We start from the raw sequence: 24,747 nt of genomic DNA on the forward strand, positions 1-24,747 counted from the left end.
ATTTTACTACAGCGCCTGTTATTATGTTATGGCATTTAAGAAAAAATTATAAATTTTATCAATAAAAAATTGTAGGAATTGCAAGTTTCCATATTTTTTCGTCCTGAAGACAATCCGCTATTATCAGCTGTTGACGTGGGCGCTGATAGACAAGCGTTTCATGAGATTATAATGCTTCAGTTACGTTCACAGGAAAACCCAACAGCAGCATTTGAACAGAGCTGTACAGAAGACTATAAATTGTTTCTTCAGTTAATAAATACTAGCAAGTAACGAGGTTTTAAGAAAAAAATTGTATAATTAGTTTGACGAACGCTCGTCAGCGTTCATTACCCACCAAGAAGGATTTATCGTAAATAAGACAAATCAACCAAACCTGACCTAACTTACTTAACCTAACATATATATCCCGGGAGGAAAGTTCATTATTTCAGGTTAAGTTAGGGAGGTTGATTAGGGTGCTATTTTATTATTAACAGTTCGTATGGAAAGTTCGCTAGGCAGATTGTTAGCGTAATTTAGGATCCCTTTGCCGACAAGCCTGTCAACAATTTAACCCTATACATGGCGGCCACGATGTTCGCGTCGATTTCCTCATAAAAATACTTAAACATCAAAGCAGTAAAGTTACAATTGCTTCATAAATTTATATTCGAAAGGCGAGAAACAAGGGTAATTATTCCATATTGACCATTCTTGGAAGTAAAGTACTTTCAAAATATATTTTTGTGGTGTTTTTCGCGGCTTCACACGAATATGATTCATTTCCGGCGAATATGAATACTTTTTGAGATATGACCCCCCCTGGCGCCCCCAATTACCAACATTATGGGGCAAAAATACGCAAAAACGACTCCAATATCAGTATACTACATGTCTAACTTAACCTAACCAGAGGAACCAGAAGGACCAGACCTAACCTCCTAATGTATCCGAGGGGGCTCTGCCCCACTGGACTCCCGGTGTGTAAGCTAATCAAACCTAACTTTACCTTACCAAAACGTACTTTGATTTACCACAATACCATGCATGGCGAACTTGACGGTATAGACAGTCTGAATTATTACACCTTGGACACTTTACTGAACCAAGGAGAACACCACGAGACCTAATGATGTCAACAGCTTTGTTCTCAAATACTCGTTGAATTACACGCCAGTCTTCCAACGTGCAACCTTCACAGACAGAAACCATCTCCTTACTAACTCAAAATTCACTTGACATCGAGACTTGCACTGATTCAACACTTCCGCTGATTAGCTGAGTTAGCAGTAATAAAAATATATACTCGCAAACTTTTACTTTCTTAAGAGAGACCAAAAACTAGTGGAAGAGACGGCTAACACCAGCAGAAGTTGTTCGGTTTCGTTATTTTTTTTCACAGATGTTATTTGGATGATATTAACGATACAACAATGCACATAACCTAATGGAACCTGACCTAACCAATCAAATCTACCTAACTTAAAATACAAGATGGGGAGCTTGTCTTTGACTCGAGTCTGTCTCCTCGGAGAAGAACAATAAGTATAAGGAAATACAATTCACTTAGAATCCAATGCTACTCGAAAGAAATTGAAAATGTATCCAAACCCATAATATGGGTTTCGAATCTAACTACCTTATATGAATCTCATCTTATATACATAGAAAGGTTCAAGAACCAATTGCGTGAGGAAAAAAAAGGGGGGGGGGGGAACCTATAAACACGAAAACCAGTTGTGAAACCTATAAACATTGAACAAAAAAGACAATCAAGCCAATATTTATGGTAATGAAACCCCTAATGAGAGCCTCCATCGTTACTTTTAATAAAATCACAAATGTTGTGGCAAAACTTCACTGCAAATCAGAGGGTAAGTGCTTTATAGTTTTAGGATTTTTTAAAGGTTAGGTAAAGTTTTTAAAGGTTTGTTTGGTGTTGTTTTTAGCATTTCCCTCTACTTCAATGTTCAAAATATTCAAATCCACTGAAAATTAAATGAAAAATCTACGGGCATAAAGTGAAGTATTCACAAAGTTTTTGAATTATAATGAGTAATAAAAACGATACAACTCTCCGTGTATTTATTTACTTTTATTTTTTCGTTTTTCTCTACGATCATAAATTACCTGTAGTGGGTAGCGCATGAAAGAAGAGGGGCATTACGGGGTAAAACACGGCGAAAAACGGATCATAAGGCAGTAATAAACCGAGTGCTGTGTAGGCGAGGAAATAAATTATTTGCCATCAGGTTTGGTTCGACTCTGTATTGGATATCAAAGTAAGATTTCTCTGCTTTATATGGCGGGGCGTCCGCGGCTAGGGAGTTAGACAAGGTTAGGTTAGGTTCTGTACAAGATATCAAAGTATATGGTAATAAAGTAGATAATGTACGAGATTTTAATGTTCACAATTGCATTGTAAACATTAATGACGAATAGGGAAAGTCGGAGCAAATAACTTCATCGGTCTTTTTTTTTACTCTAATTTAAATAGTTAAAAATGTTAATTTTTATTTTATTGGATATAATTTGGTAATATCGGGGGTAATTAGGTGCAGTGATTTGCACCCGAATTTCCCTATGACACACCTCGGGTGCAGACAACAGTTTCACTATCTGCACCCGACAGAAACCCTTGATGACGAGGTTCACTGCAAATACGATTTCGTTATTTACACTACCGGGTGAAAATACCCTCGGCCAAAACAATATAGGATTTGATTAGGTGTACAACAATGCACAAAATCTGCTTTGTGGTTCATTGCTGTTGTTGTGAGAGGTTGTTAGGAAAAAAATCAATTCAATGAATCATCGAGTACCAGGGGGCAACGGCTGTTTTTTTACATAAATTAAATTTTTTTTTTCGCAATTCCAAAAGTAGGCCCAATAATTACAAGCAAGAAAACATCTATATTCAGTGATGTCTGGCTGTAAAATATTCTATCCTCAAGGACTCAGAGGTACAAGAAAACGGATTCTATAATCAGTATTGTTTACCTTCACTCTCAGACTCCGACCAAATATTGTATAAGGAGCCAGTTTCCTGCTGTCAGCCCACTACTCCTTCCCCTACAAATACTCCGCTGCACACTCGGCCACCATTACCTTGATAAGGGGTTCCGGCTCGCTCGTTGGAGGACATGTCCGTTCACTCACAGAAGTAACAGGCCTACTGACCTCACGCAAGTCCCGACTCCCGCCCTCTACCGTTAGCTGGCCAACCTTAACCACCCAGCTACAGTACATAACTAGCAGAGTGTCGTAAGAGGCGTGTAGCCTGCTAAGCACCCCACTCACGTTCAGTAATATTGGCTCAATATATTGACAGCACTATTTCGTCAAAATCCGCCTGCCACCAACGGCTCAATAATATTGTTCAATATTCAGTTGTGCTCTTGTCGTCGACCCAAGAAGTTCTGCTTCACTAACCATGATTGTTTAGAGTGACGGCTGCTTAGCTCTAGCTCTGGCAATTTCTCTTGGCAAGAAAAAGTAAACAAGGCGCAAAAAGAAATGTTGGATGAAGATTTTGCTGAAGCGACATCACTACACCCATGAGAATTTCCTATAAAAATTGCGTTTAAAAAAGCCGGACGACTACAAGAATTTTCTGCAAATGGATGGAGAATGTTTCGATGAGTTACTGAAGATGGTTCCTCCACTCATTGAAAAAAGACATACTGTGATGCTAGAAGTTATTTCAGCAAGTCAGCGGCTATCAAACACATTACGGTACTTGACCACTGGGAACACACATAAGGACCTGAAAATCATAATGCTACATCGCCTATCGAACGCTGAACCGTAAGGATAAAAAAGATGTTTGAAAATATAACTTTTTTTTTTTGCATCCAATATGAAAATCTATAAGCATTGCAAACAAACACAGTAACTATTTCTTAAGATTATTGATCCTGAATTTAACCAAAATTTTTGATAACACATCAATAAAAATCAAACCCACTTCGATTACTTTAAGATATTGCGTAGACCTTCAATATCACCCACACACGTTAAATAATATTGTCAATATCAAATTGTTCGATTTTATTGAACGTGAGTGCACCGCCTTAGTGTGACACTATAGGAAAAACAATTAATATGACCTCGTACTCTTTTGCATTAAAATGACTTCTGCATGACATTACTATTCTAAAATTACCTAAAAAGCCAAGCGAAAACAGTGCTGACATACTGCCTTTTGGGTCTCTGATTAGGGCTCGGGATCCCTTCATTCATCCTACTCTGAATAAGTAAATTAATGGATGCTAAAGTAAATTTGGTAAAGTGTACTGCCGGACACACTGACCCTTTGTGTACTGCAGTCTTGTAGGATTTTATTCTGGCCAACTCCAAACGACTTTATTCAGATGAGGGGAACCCTTAGCAATCAGAGGTTAAGTACCATAATAAACGTACCCTAAACTAACATGACTTATCACATGCTTCAGGGATTCTCATTTCCATATAACTGGCCTTACAGCTTTAATCCAATAGGTTCATAAATCTGATCATATTATCGCAGCCAGAATTTAAACCATATTTTGATAACACGTGGGATTTCTGAAGAAAAAAAAAGAAAAAATAATGTATTTCGTTTATCGCCTACAAATCCCACCGAAAATTAACTTTAAACAAATTGATGTGTACTTACAACTCTTCACCATTTTATTTTCAAATGTGACTTTATTGAGAGCATATTTCTGGTGGTTGTAAGTTCCTATAAGAAATAATCGATTATTCTGTGATCCAACAGTAGAAGGCAATATGATCTCCACGGGCCACACACGACAGGCTTCCGTGATATAAAACTTTATCAGAGTTTACTTAAACAGGTAAACGCTTTCTTTACATCAGGTGGAGAATTTGCCTAAATGACATACCTCTTATGATGCAGGGTCGAGGGAGGAGACTCAAGTTGACACTGAACGTTAGAGATTTCTGCTTTCTTTACCTGAGAGAAGTGTGTCTACCTCGCTGGGATCTGTGTATATATAATACATATTCTCTAACATGCAACCACAGACGATGAGAAAATCAGAAAGGTGATTGGTGAATGCTTCCTTGTGCTTGTTAGTGATTGGTCAAAGGGATTCAGATGTGTGATGGTTGGTCATTGGCTAAGCAGCGCTGCCAAAAGTCATCGTGGTTTGTTGATGAGTGGCTGCACGCGTGCCCGGTGTGTGCTGCAGGTAAAGGTTATTTTACCGATATTTATATCAAGTCCTGGAATTACTGAGAGACCGAGATTGAGTATATATTTGTAAATATATTTTTTCCAAGAGGTATATTACCGATATATTAAATAATAATTATATCTTTTCAACGAGATAAATATTGCACCCTAAAAAAAATGCAAGGTGACATAATCCACCATTAGACCGAACCAACTAACCATCTCCAAATGTCAAGCACTAAGTACCGAACACCTGTCATACCCCGACCTGGTGCTGTCGTGGTAAAAAATGTAAACATTTCAGGTGTTTTAACTGTCCATATTTCAGCAACGCTTAACTTAGGTCAGAGCGTATTTGGGTGTTACATCAGTGACCACTGTAGCCGAGCTTGTTGTCTTCACACAGCACTAAGCTTAATGAGGTACGAAAGCGAATGAATAAAAATGAACAACACTTGTACTTGAGGTCTCTCATTCTCTCAGTACTTGACATTGAGTGTAATAATAACGTTACGTAACATAAGGAGAAAACTTCCATGTTCAGATAGATATGGTATGATATGCCTTATTTACCTACGTAATTTACCTAATGTCCACCATAATTATAAGTGGCCATGGCGAAGGAAGGAAGCCAGGGGCCTATGTAGACTCCCTCCACTTCTCGTGATAGATTTGTCTCGGGGATATTTTTAATTAAAATAGTGTTCTCGCTTTCACAACTTGAGCTTGTAGACTGATCCATAGGTCTACCATCTTCTGTTTGAAGAAGTATTTCCTTATTCGTCCTGAATGACATCTTGGCGAGCTTGAAGTTGTGTCCTTTCGTGTTGGTGGCGTGTGACATCACGAACAATCTATCTTGGTTTGCTTCTTACTGACCTTTCAAGATCTTGAATGAGATCCGCCCTATTGTGTCTTGTCTGTAGAGTTGTTAGTCCTAAGGTCATAGCCAACTTGGATATCGACTTTGATATCGTTCCAAATTCATCGTAGTAGCTCTGTGTTGCACCTTTTCTAGTGAAGTCTTTCTAGGGGTAGGGTTTCCATGCTTCTATACAGTAATCCAGATAGGGACGAACGTAAGACTTATAAAAGGTGAAGAATCATTTGCTTGTCTTTGAATCTGAAGGTACGACTTGTAATTTCTAAAAATCGGTTGGCTTTTTCACAACTACTTCCACTTGATGCACTCACCACCTTCATTGATTAGTGTCTCACTACATTCAAATATTTTTTTTCTTCTCAACAACATTCAAGAAAGTGGTATTCATAGAATAGTTGTGATTCGGGTTGTTATGTCCCACGTACAGTCCTATATTTAGTAATGTTGAAAAACATTTGTCAATCTTACGACCTTTTGAACACCTTGTGCGACCCTCTTTTGTACAGTGACAGATTTATAATTTGCTTAAAATTATAGTGTGCATCAGTAAGCAGTCAGTGACTCAAATGAAATGGTACTCGTGAAAAAAAAATGTAGGCACATCCATCTTAACGGGCTAGTGTAGTGCCGCCTATCAGTGAGATCCTGAACAAGAGAAGTAACGTAGCATCTGTAGATGTCATAGCTTCCATGAGAGATATCTTGAAAAAAAAATATTGATATATTTCTTCAAATAAAGATGTTAGAGCAAAGGTCAATAAGAGATGAGATTGGAAAATAAAAATACTTATGATTACTCGTGAACAGAAGTTTTATTTATTAATTACAGATGTATTCCAGTGATGAACATAATGTATTTTAGTGAACATAAACATGACACTATGGAGACTAACAAGACGAGAGTGGTATGGTATTGACTACACTGTTTCTATGGTCTTGAAGGTGTGGCGAGACTGACATTATTACTACTACTTCAATTAACGTCAAATTTCACTGCAGATATTCAACGTTTACACATTTGACTACTAGAGTCTGAGTATAATATAAAGATACACTGAAGTTTAGCTCTGAGAAGTGGTGAGCAGTTGTAACTCGAGAGAATTCTCCGTGTGCCAAGTTGACACATTTCCATAATTCTAGGGAAAGTCTCACTCTGCTGATTTATATTCTTTTCAGCTTATTACCTACGTTTTTCTGATGGTTAACACACTTCTATTCTAGAGTACCAATAGGCGTAGGCAATCGCTGTGTGACAAATTTGTTTCGTATATTGGTAAATCACAATGATTTGTTTATATTTAGAACATTCCGTTGTACTTGAGTTGCTGGGAAAATTTTAGTAGTTTGACTCTCCAAGGAAAGTTTATAGCCTATATTTGTGTATCCCAGAGACTAATTACGAGATACTACAGATATTTCAACGACAAAAATAATACTAGCGAGGAGGAGACCGAGCAGGATGAACACCAAGGGTCCCAGCATGTGTGTGACTGTGAGGGCGGTGATGCTCACGTCAGACCCTGTCGTCTCCTCTGCCACCTGTTGACCCTGCTGCCGCTGCTCAGCCAGGTGTTCCCGCTGGCGTCGCTGGGTCTCCCTACGGTTCTTATTCAAAATGTCATCGCTCCATTTTTCGTACAGGCCACCCTGGTGGCAAAACAAATCTTTATACCAATTACCGTTTTCTTCATTTTTACCTAAACTACAGATTAAGTATTGTGAGAGTGCAAGTGAAAGTTAGTCCCATAGGCCTGGTGGGGGCGTCAGGAGCAGTGCTGATACAACAACACTGAACACTAGCCAATGTGGTCAGCACTCCACTCACTGTCCTTCACTTCCCCAAATATAAACTACTTATTCACAGGTGGATGAACTGAAGTTGCCCCAGGCGTGGACCAGCAACAACTGAGGACAAAAGGCGAGAGATATTTCGTTTCACTCATTTGTCATATTTGTTTGGTGTTTGATTTCACGAACAGACCATTACAACTCTTTCGGACTCCAGGGGGTTCGAGAGGTTCGATCTATACACAAAAAGACCTGCTGTCGATGAGGCCCAACACAGAAGTTGATGGCAATTGAAGGCCTCCTGTAGATGATGGAATTCATAGGGGCGTGTATGGTCCCGGAACTGAAAGTGATACTCTTTCCCCCCCAAAAAAAATAATTTTGTTTCTGACTGTACACTGCGGCCACCTAAGTGTGTGTGGGTGTGTGTGTGTGTGCAGTGTTATAAGAGGTAATGTTACTCTTACCGACTAGTATTTTCCATCATACAGATAAGTGGTGAAGATAATTATATAGTCTACGAAGGTGATGTACACATATTAACTTCTGAAGACAGAAATTCATCTCAAAGTATATTTTCTTGTTTTGTAGTGTTAAATAAAGTAATTTGTGCCGAAATGGTCTTGTCCAGTTTTTACTCCACAACTTCTATACAAAATTGAATTTTCGTTACAGAATCCATTCGATTTTGGTGAATATATTACGATGATTCATGAGACTAGAAATTTTATTCGGAATGTCCCAGAGAACATTAGATAATGAAAATAAATTATGGGGTCCCCAACCGGCTGCTCACACAATCACCATCATTGGAGATGAACCGCCACCCCCCTCCCCCCCAATTTCCAAAAGCCAAAGCCCTCCTCAGAAAGTTAGGCTGTCGTATAGCGGAAACGCTGTGATGAGAGGATGAGGAATGGGCAAATTTGTATCCTGGAACTTTCCTTTGTTTTGTGATACCTCCTTCGTCATCACTTTATCTTAAGGCTTGAAAACCAATTCATGCAAGTTTCAAACAAGGAAATAGTTGCTTAGCAAAATTTAAAAAATTTGTGCTGGAAGAACGACAGCTAAATGCACCCGAGTGTGGTTGTGGTTGTGGTTTCTACGAGGATCAACTTACTTATATTATAAGATGTAACAAATAAGAGCCACCTTGAGTCTTTAACTTACCAGACAAGGATATCTGAAGTACTGGTTACATACATCAATATATATCAGAATGCCTCTTCTGACTATATATATTTACGAAAAGAAAGTGTCCATCACCAACCTCATCAAAGACGACTAGGCACCGGTCGAGCTGAGGCTTGTAGGGGGCGTCATGAGGGATGGGCCAGCCGGAGGGTCCGGGGAAGAGAGTCTCCCTGGTCAGGTAGAGGCGGGTGGTGCCGTCCACCTGGGTGAAGTACTTCACGATCAGATATGACAGGGTCCGCCGATTCGTCACGTGTGCTGTGCTGTGCCGGAATAAATCAAGATTAGATTAATAATTATATTTAACCAAATCTTCAACAATATCACTCAAAGTGAAAGTACGATAGCCCTCAACATTATGTGTCATGTCACTAGATGTGATGAAAAAATATATCATTTAAGTCTGCATGTATGAAATTATATACTGTATTAATAATTGATGCATCATTTCAGAAGTGATATAAGCTTGAAGGGCGGCATGTGCCTATTTTGAAATGATAATCTGTTACATGTATTTATAGAGTCTTCTTAGCGCACTTCCCTTGATGAACACCATGATGTTTGAACTAAAGCGCGATCTGACCTCCCAGGAACGATCTCCCTCTGTCTCTCTCTCTCTCTACGTATTCTACAGTAGGTTCATTAAATTTATTCAGGCTCATATTCTCATTTCGCGATTATGTTGGTCACCTGTTCACTGATAAGTGGACTTCATATCGGTTACTGCCCACAGCTGCAACACTGATTGGGCTGATAGTCTTGTATGGCACTGATCTCAAAAGTACGCATCAGTTAAAATGCGTTATTTGATTCATATTACTCTTCATAGTAACTATAACATGTTGCTACGACCTTTCTTAAGTTACCCACTCAAAGCGACGAGATTTCTCTTGTAAGGAGACACCGTCCATTTTCTATATTAACTGAAGTGCCAGCATGATATGTAATGTATATGTAAATTTGAATTTACGATGTAACATGTAGGTGTAGCTACAAGATGTATATACCTATCTATAGCGCAAACATTCAAGATCCATTGTGAGTGATGTTGAAAACTTCAACTGCATTTAGTTTTAGTAAAATTGTCAAGTAAGTTGTGTGTTAAGAGATTGCAATAGAAGTGAGAATCATTTTCCCGCCCTGTGAGACGTTAAGACTGTAAGAGCACCAGTATGAGTGTTTGTTTTATATGTGAGTGAACCAGCTGAACTCATAGCAGATATGTGCTGAGGTAAGTTTCCACATATGTTAATTAAAGGAATAGAATGGTGCAATAAGTAAATAACCTCACTGTTGGCTATTGACAAGTGCTTAGAGTGATCATCACGCTATTGGCACTGTTGTGTAAGAATACCCTTAAGATGGTTAGTCATTGAGTGTTGTACATGATAACTGAAGATCTATTTTTGTTACTTATAAAGTACGAGCTATTGGTTAGAACTACTGTATTTTGTCTGAGTGTTACATTAAAGTAATCAGAAATTGAACCTAAGTTAGCGCGTTGCGAGTGAAAGCTTAAAGTCTCAACATATTTACACTTATATTTAATAAATAATGATGGAGTATAATGTGTGTATCACCGCTCATTCCTTCTAACAATGGCCATCCCTGAAAATACACCTGATAACTCACGTGCCTAACCTCTCGTGCATACCACGTTACCAATTTAATCGAGAGGTTCTTACACGAGTGTGTAAGAATAGACAAGGATTTGGTTCTACCAGGTTAATCCACAACACAGAATATAACTACGTAAATCTGAGAATATAAGTAAATAAGAGAAAATAAACAAACAAATAAGACATTGAAAGAAATACAGTAAGTACTTGGAGAAAATTAGTTAAAGAAAAGAAAACTTAGAAACAAGAATAAAAGAAATATAACCAAGGTTATAGGAATAGAAAATAAAAGTAACAAAGCCAAATACTAAAAGTTCGCCCTCATAGAGACAAACTTGTATCACGAGTTTATGCCAAATTGTTATGAAAATTCTCCTCTGCCTCAGAGATTCTTTCTAAGTACGTACTTTCTTTCGTCTTGTTAATCTTCTCTCTTTCACTCCATCTCTCTCCCTTACATTAATTTTCACATTTCCTCGTTTTCTGTTTTCCCATTTCCCTGCTCTCTAAGTTTAACTTTCTATGGTTTTCTATTGTTTTGCTATCTGTCCCTATCTTTCATTTTCCCTTCTCTGTTTTCCGCTGTCTCTTATACAACCTATTTTTCCTTATCTCAACTAAATATTAACTCTACACCCTTATTAAAATGAACAAGAACAATATTATGTCTACGTGTTAAGAACTTACTTCTGATCAAGGGCCATCTGCAGCCCCTCCCTGGTGGACGGGCCAATCACTAATAGATCGGCCAATTTCTTGTACACATCTGAGTTCGAAGCCGCAAAAAATTCACGCCACTGATTCCCATATGGCGGTATCGTCACCCTGATCAGGAAAACACAGATGAAAAACTTCATAGAAATTCGATTTTAAAAAGGATGGACAAAGATAACGCATGTTGTTTTATCTATACCATAAGGCTTATACTTTCCATTCAATTGATCTATCCATGGCCCCGTCCATTTCTACTCAATTGATTAATGAAATTTGTTATGTGTGGACTCTGCCTCCAGCAAGATTCGGACAAGTGAACATCTGAGGGAAAAGTGTACCGGTTGCTACTTACGTTTTTGCTGTCCATACACTGAATTGGTAACAACAAAGTAAACAGAGGAGGCATCAGTAGATGGTGGGTGAGGTGAGGTACAGTACTTCATTATCACGCTTTTCACCCCAAAATACACTAACACCTACGCTGCTCACGTCAGAGAGATCTCAACGTCTGTGATGAAAGTCTAGGAAAAATCTGTCAGTAAATAATTCACCAGCGTGGAGATGTGACCCTCGCTAACAAGAAACCATCACCGAGACGTAACCGAACCGCTTGTCTGAGTTGTCAGGGTTGTTAGGGAGACATAGTTGGTAGAGCTGGACTATAGCTTGGTAATTATTATGGTCAGTAAGATGAAATTAATATGAATATAAGACATTAAAGATTATTTAAGTTTTACGTTGTTATATTTGTCTAATGACAGTTTCATTATCATTACGTATGAGGATAGAATTGTCAATTTTGAAATGAAAATTTCCTCCAAAAATCATCTTGCGTTACAATTAACGGGATAATAACTGTGGAGTTCACCCATCGTTACATATACAGTAAAGTAACGAATATTAGACAATGTGGCATAGATTTTTTTTTTTATGTCTACTCGATTATTCTTTGTTCCCGCTCGACGATTCTATTTCTTACTTTCCCCCACTTCCACCACAAGTCAGCGCGTGGCTAAGACAATGAGAGACTTGTTACAGAAGAGTCCCACCTAACCTAACAGTTATATTTTGGGGATAATGTCGACCTACTATTCCCCGACCAGGAGTACTGGAGGGATACTAACATATCCGGTCGATGATTTTCCATAGCTTCAGATGCCTTTATTTAAATTCAGGTGTGACTGTGGATAAGTCTATTTTTTGCTTTGAACTGTTGGACCTAATGCTTCCTCATATGATTTTAAAGGCAATGTCAGTGTGAGAAAGTGGTCTTTCCATAAATCTTCGTTATTTTGTTAGTTGTAATTAAATACACTGGAAACTTATCTGTTAATATTTTCGATGCTGGTAGTTTGTCCTCCTCCTCAGTACCTACCCATCAACGACGTCCACCAGCTGTTCCACATTCTCTGGCCGGGGCGGGTACTTGGGCAGCGTGAGGGCGGCTGTGAGGTTGCCACGGTAGGCCGTCCCGATGATGAGGGCGAACACCAGCCACGCCACCACCAGGAGGCGGCCGGAGGTGATAGGTGGGAGCTGCTGTGGCAGGTTCTGGCCTACCAGGATCCCCATCACCTCCAGCACCTCAGCTCCCACCCGCAGCCGTCCACCCTGCTTCTCTCTTCCTCTGTAGATCTAGACTAGTGCATTGTTGCATGTGAATTAATGAAATATATTACATTACCTTTTATAACTATAAACCTTATATACCAGTATATCAGACCTGTGAGTGCCAGTATACAGTATATTGACAACACCATTTTTTCCGGGCATTTGATTAAAAGCTTGCTGGGACCCATGTGTGCGCGGGCTGCCTTAATCCATCAGGCCCACACTTGAGCTGCAAGTGAGTAGATAAGGAGGTGTAGCTTGTATCCCATCGTGGTCGGTGGATGGCTTCCTGACTGCCAACCTTGGTGGTCCTGGTTTGAACAGGTCACTCACAGGTAAAACAAATTTACATTGATTTACCTGTCTACATTACAGGTTCTGATATACCTGTATATAATATTTATAATCATAAAAATCACCACAAACACACACACTACTACTACTACTACTACAATTATTTTGCTATCACTCGGAGTCGAGTATGACGATTATCCACCGATGACACAATGACATGAGTTATTAGAGTTATTAGTGATGCCACCTTCGTAGATGAACTCTGAGATGACTCGAGAGGCCGATATGGGACCGGTAGGGCAATCCACAGACGTTGCACGTGTGGAGGGCTACATCTATTGCGGAAGGAGCGGCGGGTGCGTTTTTCTGGCTTGCCTGCCTCGATATGCAGTCGAGCTAACTCGAAAGTATTGACACCTTCTCGTATGGTGCTCTTCCAAGCTTTGCGGTGAGGAGTGATCGTCTCCCCGGTGAGGAGGTCGATTTAGCACTTTTTCAGGTTTGTGGTAATATTACCCTTTTACCGTTTCCTTTACATTTACCATTCTTTGTACGAGTAGATTCGCTGCTTTAGCAGTTTTACTGTTGTTCATGCAGATAACATGGCCGGTGCAACGTAGTTGCTCATGGATAATGGTAGCCTCGATGCTCCTACAGTTGGTGTAAGCAAGAATAATTAAAGATTCTGGGAGGAAGTTTTCTGCCTCAGGGAGTAGTTGTTTAGGAGGACTCGAGCAAAGATCTTGCCAGCTATGGACAGCAGCAAGATCCCGTGCTTTTTCAGTCCACCATTCGTTCTTCAATTCCCGAAGGCAGTTCGTCGATTTCCTGGCTATTTGCACCAAACCAATCCTGGTGATTCTATTTAATTTGGCCACTGATTTCGCTGCAACTAACAGCTTTGATGATACCTCATTCAGCACTGATTCACGTTGTTTCTTGTTGGGTTGCTTATCAGTCCCTCATCAAGCTGCTCCGAAAGCGCATTCAACCGCATGATCTTCCAGTCACTTGGTGTTAAAACCTCTTCCGGAGGCTTGTTGCCTTCGCCGTTTTGGGGCGACGTGAAGGGAGTTTTGCTCTGACGAGCCGATGATCTGTCTCATAGTGGTCTCGATTATCTGTTTAACTGATAATGATGTTGTCAATAAAATGTCAAGGTGTTGGTGATAGTGAGGTTGTGTTCAGAACACTTGCAGAGGAGGAGTAGGCCGTTGGGATTACACTTGCCCACTCCATTTCTTCCTATGGTTCCCTGCCATAAGTCAGCACCCCTGCCAACTCTGATATTGAAGTCGCCTAGGAGCATAACATTATCTTCTCTGCGGATAGTTGTTAGCACTCTTGATGGATGTCACCCTCAACATCAAATGTTGGGGAGTATGCACTGACGAAGGAGGCATGACGTGAGTCATTCAGTGGTACTCGGATTATGAGACGCTCGTTCACCCCAACATGGATATAACCTAGCCTATGCAAGACGGATTGGCGAATGACCAAAACCAGATATGTAAATGCGATTTCGTTCCGTAGAGAGCTTACCCTTCCAGACAGAAGAAGGTATAACTGGACAAACACACACAAACATATATATATATATATATATATATATATATATATATATATATATATATATATATATATATATATATATATATATATATATATATATATATATATATATATATATATATACCGTATATATATATTTCATTAGCCGTGGGTTCGAATCCTGGCGGGTTGAGGTGTTGATTGTATGTAGAAGTCCGCGTGCTTTATTGGGCTAATGAAATATATATGGATCCTCGTGTTTCGAAGCTGGATTTGGTAAAACGTTACTCTGACCACCTACGTGATAAGTGTAGTCCCCATTAGAGGTTCACGGCGCCATAAGCTCGTTGAACAGGCTTTGTGTGAAATATAACAGAGTCTAGGACTGCTTTTTAGTATCCTGGTGGTCCAGAGGTAGCGTTTGGTGGATTACTCGGTGTTGCCCTGGTTTTTCCTTGAAGGGAAGCTCATAACAAATGTTGGGATGTAGGGAGAAGACAAGACCGTGAAGGACAGGATGAAGGAGTCATGAGAGGTTAAGGGGAAGGTTATTTAAGAAGAACGTCGAGTAATTTTTGATGAATGATATGCCAATGGTGGGTAATGGTAGGTTGTGACATGTCAGTGGAAAACCACATAAAGAACCTTGTTGTGGCATTCTGCCACAGAAGAATTAATTAATGAATTGTAACAAATGAAACTAGAATGTGTGCGTGCATTTGTTCATGATTCCGGCTACCCTACATCAACCATAAATTGTTGGCATTATTTAAATGAATGCCTTAAACACATAGTACGTACCACATAAAAGATGGCGGGCATGAGGAGGAGGATGACCAACACCCCGGCCCACACTTCGTTGGTGAGCGGGTAGTAGAGGCTCTCCAGGCGGGGCTTCAGGCCGGGCTTGGCCAGAGCAAATGACATTTGATTAAACTCGAAGATGTACGTGAAGTCGTACCGTTGCCAGCGTTCTGGGAGAGCTACATGGTACACCGCTGTAAGGTACGCCACCCGCTCCTCCACTCTCTTGACTGCCTGAAGTGATACATTTTATGGTGTAACGAAGAAGATAAGATTTGTTCAGATTAACTCATCATCCTCATCGTGACCGTTTTACCATCATTTTTCGACACTTGCGACTTTTGGCCATGATTACTTTATGGCAAGGTGTCCTAGATGTCAATCCACTTTTATAGAGTAGAAAGTAGGCATTATATGCAGGACTTCCAAGCGTCCTCTTATATTGTAAGAAAGGGTCGCTAAGCCCTGATATAATCATAGATAACTTGCCTACCTTAATAAGGAGACTGATGCCATGCTAAGGACAGTCGCAGGCCAGTGAGGCTCCACCACCGACCCTCCAGCTGGGCTACCAGCCTTCTGATAATAGTTGATATACTTTCTCAATACCGAGTCTTTTCACTTACCCGGGTGCTATGAGAATACTATTGACAGTTACTGCACTTTTAAAAAATCCGTACAGACATCACTCCCCTCCCTCTCCTCATCTATTTTTTTTGCATTGAACAAAAACTCTTTACCTCGCCCCAGGAATAAGTAGGAAACACATTGATAGTAAAGTTGAGAGTCTGGGAGACGGTCTTGAGTGCAAGGTAGTCACAGCCCTCGTAGGTGGTAACAAAATTTCCGTCAGCCGCCGCCTCTTTTGTCTCCATCCAGTAGGGCGGCCAAGGCTGAACCGTCACATTCACCTCCGCCCCGTGGAAGCTGAGGACCACCAGCAACACCAATTATTTTGATTGATGACGATCAAATAATCTTAACTAAACTATTGAATAATTAAATTTTAATAAATTTAGTACATACTGTAACGATAATAATAATAATAATAATAATAATAATAATAATAATAATAATAATAATAATAATAATAATAATAATAATAATAATAATAATAATAATAATAAAGTTAATTCACATATCTACAAAACAAATCCAGTTACTGTATTTAGCTTTATGTAACATCTGTCCTGCACATTACACACACATAACTTCTTAAACATTCTTGTAACACATACTTGGAGAACTTCTCAGGGAATAGTGGCAGGGCTGTGAGGAGGCGGAGGCCGTGTCTTGGTGTCCACACAGCCACCCGCAACACCTGGGCGCCTTCTGGACTGTACGGCAGGTGAGTATACACACTGTACCTGTGTGATAGGTGACTGTACAGTAGCTTCAGTTACAGACAATTACATTATACCATCACACCATACACAGGACATGTAATTCTATATACATATACATTATATTCCTTGGTGTATGAAGATTGGGTGTGATTGACAAAGCATCAAATACATATGTTTGTATAAATTTTGTGTGAAACAGTTGCGTTTACCTTACATATTTAGTTTAAAAAGTCTCATTTAGAAATGGGAAAAAAATAGCTTAAAGGGGTACACTATTATTATTCATTTGGGGAGAAATAAACTGCAGTGTTCTGGTGTGACTATAAGTGTATCACAGCCTTTTAATTATTCTGATATTTCCTTTGGCAGAGGAACAGTGTTTTATGTCTAGGTGTAGAGTTTGGTTTACCATGCCAAGACAGGTACAGTTTACTGTAAATCTAAAAAAAATAAATTAAATTATCAAAGTCTCTTGCAATGTATTATTACCAATAGCTTATTTATAGGATGATAATGGTGTGCTTTATACTCGGTTGTGTGACGCACATTTAAACATCGTCTTAAGCTCTTGATTATATAACATTTTAAAACTTCTATATTTTACCTTGGAAGATAATCATTATTATTAATGAGATTATTTTAAGTTTCATAACAAAGGCACACATATTACTGTAGGATAAATTACAATCAAAAACAAAACACAAATGAACAGATACTCACAATGAATGGTTATACGAACAACACAAGGGTGAACAAGATGGTGTTCATTGTGTATATTACCCGAGGTTGGGTGGTGTGTCCTCCAGGTTGAACAAGATGGTGTTCATTGTGTATATTACCCGAGGTTGGGTGGTGTGTCCTCCAGGTTGAACAAGATGGTGTTCATTGTGTATATTACCCGAGGTTGGGTGGTGTGTCCTCCAGGTTGAACAAGATGGTGTTCATTGTGTATATTACCTGGGTGGGTAGTGGGAGTGCTTGGGTGAGGAGGACCAGCCACCAGCAGCTTGGTGGCCCACACCAGGAGGCGGCCCTTGAGGGACCACTCGGCGAAGGTGTCGAGGAAGACCGGGTCGTGACTTATTACCACCACCCGCACACACCGAGACCCCATCCTCACCTGTGTACGACCATAAAACTTAATTATCAATATAATGAAGTAATAGCTACTAGATTATTATTATAACGTGATATCAGTGATATCCTGCAGGAATAATTTGAAAACTGCATAAGTATGAGAAGGAAGATGTCACACTGGGCACCTATCAGATGCCCAACTATTGAAAATCTTTTATATCGTCACTGACTCGAAATTTGGAACTTACTGGGTATAAATAGTTATAGCAGTGATAATGGATCAGTGATTGTAGGAACGAAGAGCTTATCCTACTGGCAATTATTTGCGAAGATTGTTGTCCTTCCGGATGCCGATACCTGTTCTAATGCCTCAAATGTCATGTTAATCAAAAGACGTTAAAAATAATAATGAATAGCCTTCCTGTCTGAGTAGCAGTAAGAGTGAGACTTCCCTGTCCAGTCTGGTGGAACAGGTGGGAGAGTGACCCTACCTGTCGAGCCTGGTAGAGCAGGTGGGAGAGTGACCCTACCTGTCGAGCCTGGTGGAGCAGGCGGGAGAGTGACCCCTACCTGTCGAGCCTGGTGGAGCAGGTGGGAGAGTGACCCTACCTGTCCAGTCTGGTGGAACAGGTGGGAGAGTGACCCTACCTGTCGAGCCTGGTAGAGCAGGTGGGAGAGTGACCCTACCTGTCGAGCCTGGTGGAGCAGGCGGGAGAGCAGCACCAGGGTCTCGTTAGCGTCCTGGCCGTCCAACACCTCCTCGAACACCCCCACACCCCAGGGGCTCCTTCTTACTACACTCTCCTGAGTGTGGGACGAAACTAAGTTATTTGATCCGCTTTGGTTTATTAACAATACTGTAATAAACTGTCCTTCATTAAAGTAATTTTTGTAACCTATATTTCAATAATTGAAAACTGGTTTGATGCACTACTACACAGTTCAAATATTATAATTAGTAATAGTATACCTATTCGAAGTTATATTAGATAATTCTAAATTTCAAAAATACTTAGTAACTATCACCTACAGATAATGTCTATAGTTTCTGGTAAATATATTATCTCCTGGAAACGTTAAGATGATTTGCTATATATTAATTAACATGCTTAATACAGCAACACTGTTAAATTTATCAGTGATACACAAGCAGAACACTCTAGTTAAAGGCTTTAATGATAATAGTTTATTATTTGATTGCATATCAATAAGAACATACAGCAGGTGGAGGATACATAAGAACATACAGCAGGGGGAGGCTACATAAGAACATACAGCAGATGGAGGCTACATAAGAACATACAGCAGGTGGAGGCTACATAAGAACATACAGCAGGTGGAGGATTCATAAGAACATACAGCAGGTGGAGGCTACATAAAAACATACAGCAGACGGAGGCTACATAAGAACATACAGCAGGTGGAGGCTACATAAGAACATACAGCAGGTGGAGGCTACATAAGAACATACAGCAGGTGGAGGATACATAAGAACATACAGCAGGTGGAGGCTACATAAAAACATACAGCAGGTGGAGGCGACATAAGAACATACAGCAGGTGGAGGCTACATAAGAACATACAGCAGGTTGAGGCTACATAAGAACATACAGCAGGTGGAGGATACATAAGAACATACAGCAGGTGGAGGATACATAAGAACATACAGCAGGTGGAGGCTACATAAGAACATACAGCAGGTGGAGGATACATAAGAACATACAGCAGGTGGAGGATACATAAGAACATACAGCAGGTGGAGGATACATAAGAACATACAGCAGGTGGAGGCTACATAAGAACATACAGTAGGTGGAGGCTACATAATAACAAACATCACCTTGAGGATGGTGGAGGGTGAGGTGGTGCCATCTGTGAGGAGGATGAGGGAGCAGGTGGGCTGAGACACCGCCTCCAGCACGGCGCCCACAGCACCACCAGCGTCTTGTTGCCAGCCTGTTTATATAACCATCATTAGCAACACAGCATCACCTACATTTCTCCAGTCCTCTTCTATTATCTTTCTTTTTTCATGGATATTGCATTATGTGTATAAGTTGATATACGTTCTGCTAGCTGTGTCCTTGATTTAAATTAAGTTTATGGCTGATTTCGATTTTTTTATCGATGGAAACCCATAAAAGACCCATAAATTTTTTTACAATATTCCTGAACAACTTTAACTATCCAGAAGATGAAGAAAATATATGTAACTTGCACAATACGACCGCTGGAAACACTGTATAATATTTTGTTTAATATTTCTTGTTTGTTGAGTGGTTATGGAAAACGAGAGTCTTACCAAAAGTTAAGAGGGATCAAGCAGTGGACGGGCACGAGGTGGACACTGTAGGACACACTTGTCACGTGACCTAACTACTCACAAGAGACTAAAACGAAACTCACTCACTTTTTCAAGCAATGCTAGATAGTGTGATAGAACTAGAACAGTCTGATATAGAAATTGTATACTGTAATGAAAACAGAATAGTCAGAAGGTGAAGGGAACGACAATTTTTTACCGAGAGTTGCCAACAATTGAAAAATTGTGACTTTGAGCTTTGATCTTTGAACCAATGACTTAAAAGAAAAAAAAAGCGATGCATATATTTGATTGGAAATGATAATGCTTACCAATTTTCAAATCGATTTACTCAAAAGTTTGAGAAAATTTGCATTGATATGTGATATGGACATAACCTACTCCCTTCAATTTTACTCTGACAACAATGTAAACAGTGTACTATGTACTATCCTCTATTGTAACCGAGAAGGAATTAGGATTTTATTTGTTTGGTGGAACCTACTATAATGTGGAGGGAAGGTCTCCACTAAGTCAGACATCAGGAGCGTCACTGTGGCCACCATAATCATCACTCTAATCACCGCCAAGCTCCACATCGTCAACCTGACTCCTCTTTACCTGTGAATCAGAACATACATTGACTTGAAGGACATCACCAATAACAGTGTAAATATAAATACAAACAAACCTACACACAGATTCATAAGGAAACATACGCCAAAATGAACACACTCGTGGATCTGCAGGAGGAACACATATTCATATAGACACATACACACGTACGCACTTGCATACAGTGTGTGTATATATATATATATATATATATATATATATATATATATATATATATATATATATATATATATATATATATATATATATATAGGTGTTACATCCTGAAATATCTGATGTGCGCGTGATCCAAGTATATGCTGTTAACCACATGGAAACAAGAAAACACGAAATTCTCAAGCGCTTGGGAACTTCGTGTTTTCTTGTGGTTATCATTAGCCCAATAAATACGCGGACTTCTACATACAATCAACACCTCAACCCGCCAGGATTCGAACCCACGGCCCACGACTATGACCGTGGAACGCTAACCGCTGGACCACCAGGATACTAAAAGCAGTCTTAAGTCTGTTATATTTCACACAAAGCCTGTTCAACGAGCTTATGGCGCCGTGAACCTCTAATTGGGACTACCTATATCACGTAGGTGGTCAGAGTAACGTTTTACCAAATCCGGCTTCGAAACACGAGGATCCATATATATTTCATTAGCCCAATAACACGCGGATCCTCGTGTTTCGAAGCCGGATTCGGTAAAACGCTACTCTGACCACCTACGTGATACGGGTAGTCCCCATTAGAGGTTCACGGCGCCATAAGCTCGTTGAACAGGCTTTGTGTGAAATATAACAGAGTTAAGACTGCTTTTAGTATCCTGGTGGTCCAGCGGTTAGCGTTCCACGGTCATAGTCATGTGCTCGTGGGCCGTGGGTTCGAATCCTGGAGGGTTGAGGTGTTGATTATATATATATATATATATATATATATATATATATAAAACTTACGCACATCAGACATTTCAGGATGTAACAAATAATATTATCTGGTAGAAGATGTAAGTGCTTGTATCCAAGTTGCAAGGAAACGAAATTCAAAGATACAGACGCTGCTACTGAAAACGATAGAGCGTATTTAAGTATTGGATATTCGTTATAAACTTTATATATGTACATACAAAGAAAAGCTTCAGTTTACTTCCAGTGTGATGCTTATGTCAGCAGAGAAATAAAGCCTAACGGGGAAAGTATGCTATATAACCCAACTGAGTGAACAGCCTAAGCCAACTTCATAATATCTACTGTTTTAAGAATTTTCGTTTCTTTATTTTAGTACTTCAGAATCTCAAAGGTCCGTAATTCTGATCGAGCAGCCACTTACAAAAGTTAGACCATTTTACATATTGCAGAAAAGAATTCCGGAAGGAATAAGAAGTCATTAAGTAGAGGTTATGCTGGGCAATGTTTGGAAGCCCCATAGATTACTAATTCACAACAGAATGTAGTTATATACATCAATGGTGAGATCTGTGTTGGTGTGTGGTGGGGAATCAAGGTATGACAACGACACCATATCTAGCCGGTTTCGAGTTTATGAGTACAAGGCCCTGAGGAGAATATTGGTATGATCGAGTTAAGAATGAGACCAAACTAAAAATAGCAAACGTTCCGCATGTTGATGAGTGGCTGATGAGGAATACTGTAGATGGAGGTGGTTTGGGCACACGTACTATGGGTTCAGCCGGAAAGAATGATAAGGGAAGCTATGGAATGGTCGCCGGAAGGGGGCGAGAAGAAGAGGAAGACCAAGACTTAGTTGGGTTCTGACCATGACGAATTAAGGAGGAGAATAGCTGTGTAGGTCCTTCGCTTCGTAAGGCGTTGGAGGCGGTAACGGGTAACATATAATGTCTTAAGAAATATCAGTGTATACCTAAGAAAACACTTCTCGATTAACACTTATTTTTCCCAGAAATAAAATTGCTCAATTTTAACACATGAGGAAGCAGATGAAGGCGGCCTTGAGGAGAGGAAAAGATATAGCCCGCAGACCAAACCGTCAACGCAAGACAATATGATCTCTCACGGGCCACTATAAATATAAGCGTTTACTCAAAAGTTCAATAGGTTTACATTTTCATCACAGCGTATGGAAATTACTGTGCGTATAATTACCTCTTAAGATACATGGTCAAGGGAGGAGACTCAAGCTGAAGATCGGCGCTGGCGTCCTCTGCACTCTTTACTGTACAAGCGACCTGAGAGAAGTATGTTTACCTCGCCGAGATGTGTGTATATATGACAACACAAATTCGCTAATATGCAACCACAGACGACGAGAATATCAGAAAGGTGATTGGTGAATGCTTGCTTGTGCTCGCAAATCACTGGTCACAGATAAAGATATATGGTGGTTGATCATTGGCTGAACAGCGCTGCCAGAAGTCGTTGTACGAGTGCCAGTCGCTGTACTGTACGCATGCCTGGTGGCCGTAATGTGTGTGATCACGATCATACTAACGCAAAAATTGGGTTTGGCCTTGGCGTGTTACTGAAAGACTAAACCTACATATATATATATATATATATATATATATATATATATATATATATAATCACACAGGAAAAAGAGAAACAATGGAGCACCTGTGTGATTTTATCAAGATTTATCATATCCACGTTTTCATTGTGGATTCATATGAAATATATATATATATATATATATATATATATATATATATATATATATATATATATATATATATATATATATATATATTGTATTCTTATAAATAACGTTTATCCCCATACAACGGCACACATTGTCATGCTTCAAGTATTGCCAACAGTTAACAAGCAGTGTTTTATGTCCACATAATACAACGTGTTATTGGTGTTTCCCAATTTAAACAAACTCCAGAAATTATAAAATTTCTGCATTCACATAATGAAGATTGTTTACTAAACACTGTGCACCTGTATCCTAAACTGTGCCCAGCGCTGACACCCACCCGACCCCCTTTCTCCCGACGTCACCTCACCTCACCGTCCAGTAGACAACAGATGGATAGTAATATATATTGAAACTAAAGTAAAATGAAAAAAAAAGAAAACAAATACGGATGGAACTTCTGCTCACCGATGTAGCATTTTCATGGTATTGTTAATCAAAATAATTGTGTTTGACACATTTCTGGGTATATTTTTATTGTTCCTTACACATTTTTTCTATGACAATGCTTATGTAATTTAATTATAATGCATCTGTTATTCATTGGGTCATAAATGTAACCCCGTCGGAAACGAACACCATATATTGAGGTCTCAGCCCATCCACTATCACCCCTGGAGTAAGTGACAGCTGCTTAGGTTTCAGCAAGAGGAGGAAAGGACATGGAGTAATACTGCATGATCGTTGCGTGTGTGTGAGTGTGCGCCTTGAGGGGGAGGGAGGGGGTTATCACAGTGGCCAATGATCTCGTAAATTCTGGCCAATAAATAAGCATAAATGGTTCAGACCTGTAGCAGAAGCTGGGAGTACCACCCTAATATGTGGTAACACATTCTACTCATACTTTCTGTTTTGACCTACGTATTAATATCTTTGCTTAATATATCCTGTGTTGTAACTGCACAGGTAACTGCTCAACTCTCCCCACCCCTCCAGCCTCCCTACACTCTGACCCTCCTCAACCCCGCATGCGGAGTAAACAATTGAAAAGCAAAAAGAAGAAACAAGAAAGGAAGAAGTTCAAAGAAAATTAGTTCAATCAATCAGCTTGGCCGAAATAGCCTAACGCGAAGTGGCCTGTAATCCCAATACCCTCG

The 24,747-nt window shown here is 39.6% G+C and overlaps 1 protein-coding gene across 1 annotated transcript; it reads right to left on the reverse strand.

Annotated features, from left to right (window-relative positions):
* Positions 1 to 6,837: 6,837 nt before the first annotated feature.
* Positions 6,838 to 23,177, reverse strand: LOC121872768 (ionotropic receptor 93a-like). Its single transcript, XM_042375823.1, has 12 exons — positions 23,095 to 23,177; positions 20,853 to 20,968; positions 19,886 to 20,001; positions 18,733 to 18,849; positions 17,808 to 18,088; positions 16,861 to 16,989; positions 16,363 to 16,549; positions 15,620 to 15,856; positions 12,738 to 12,997; positions 11,336 to 11,473; positions 9,106 to 9,292; positions 6,838 to 7,691 (listed from the first exon to the last, which is right to left on the reverse strand). Exons 2-12 carry the CDS (start codon positions 20,944 to 20,946, stop codon positions 7,437 to 7,439), a joined length of 2,001 nt encoding a protein of 666 aa, XP_042231757.1. The 5' UTR covers positions 20,947 to 20,968; positions 23,095 to 23,177; the 3' UTR covers positions 6,838 to 7,436.
* Between the last annotated feature and the right edge of the window lie 1,570 nt (positions 23,178 to 24,747).

Source organism: Homarus americanus, unplaced genomic scaffold (genome assembly GCF_018991925.1).
Source record: "Homarus americanus isolate GMGI-L3 unplaced genomic scaffold, GMGI_Hamer_2.0 scaffold39155, whole genome shotgun sequence".
Taxonomy (NCBI): domain Eukaryota; kingdom Metazoa; phylum Arthropoda; class Malacostraca; order Decapoda; family Nephropidae; genus Homarus; species Homarus americanus.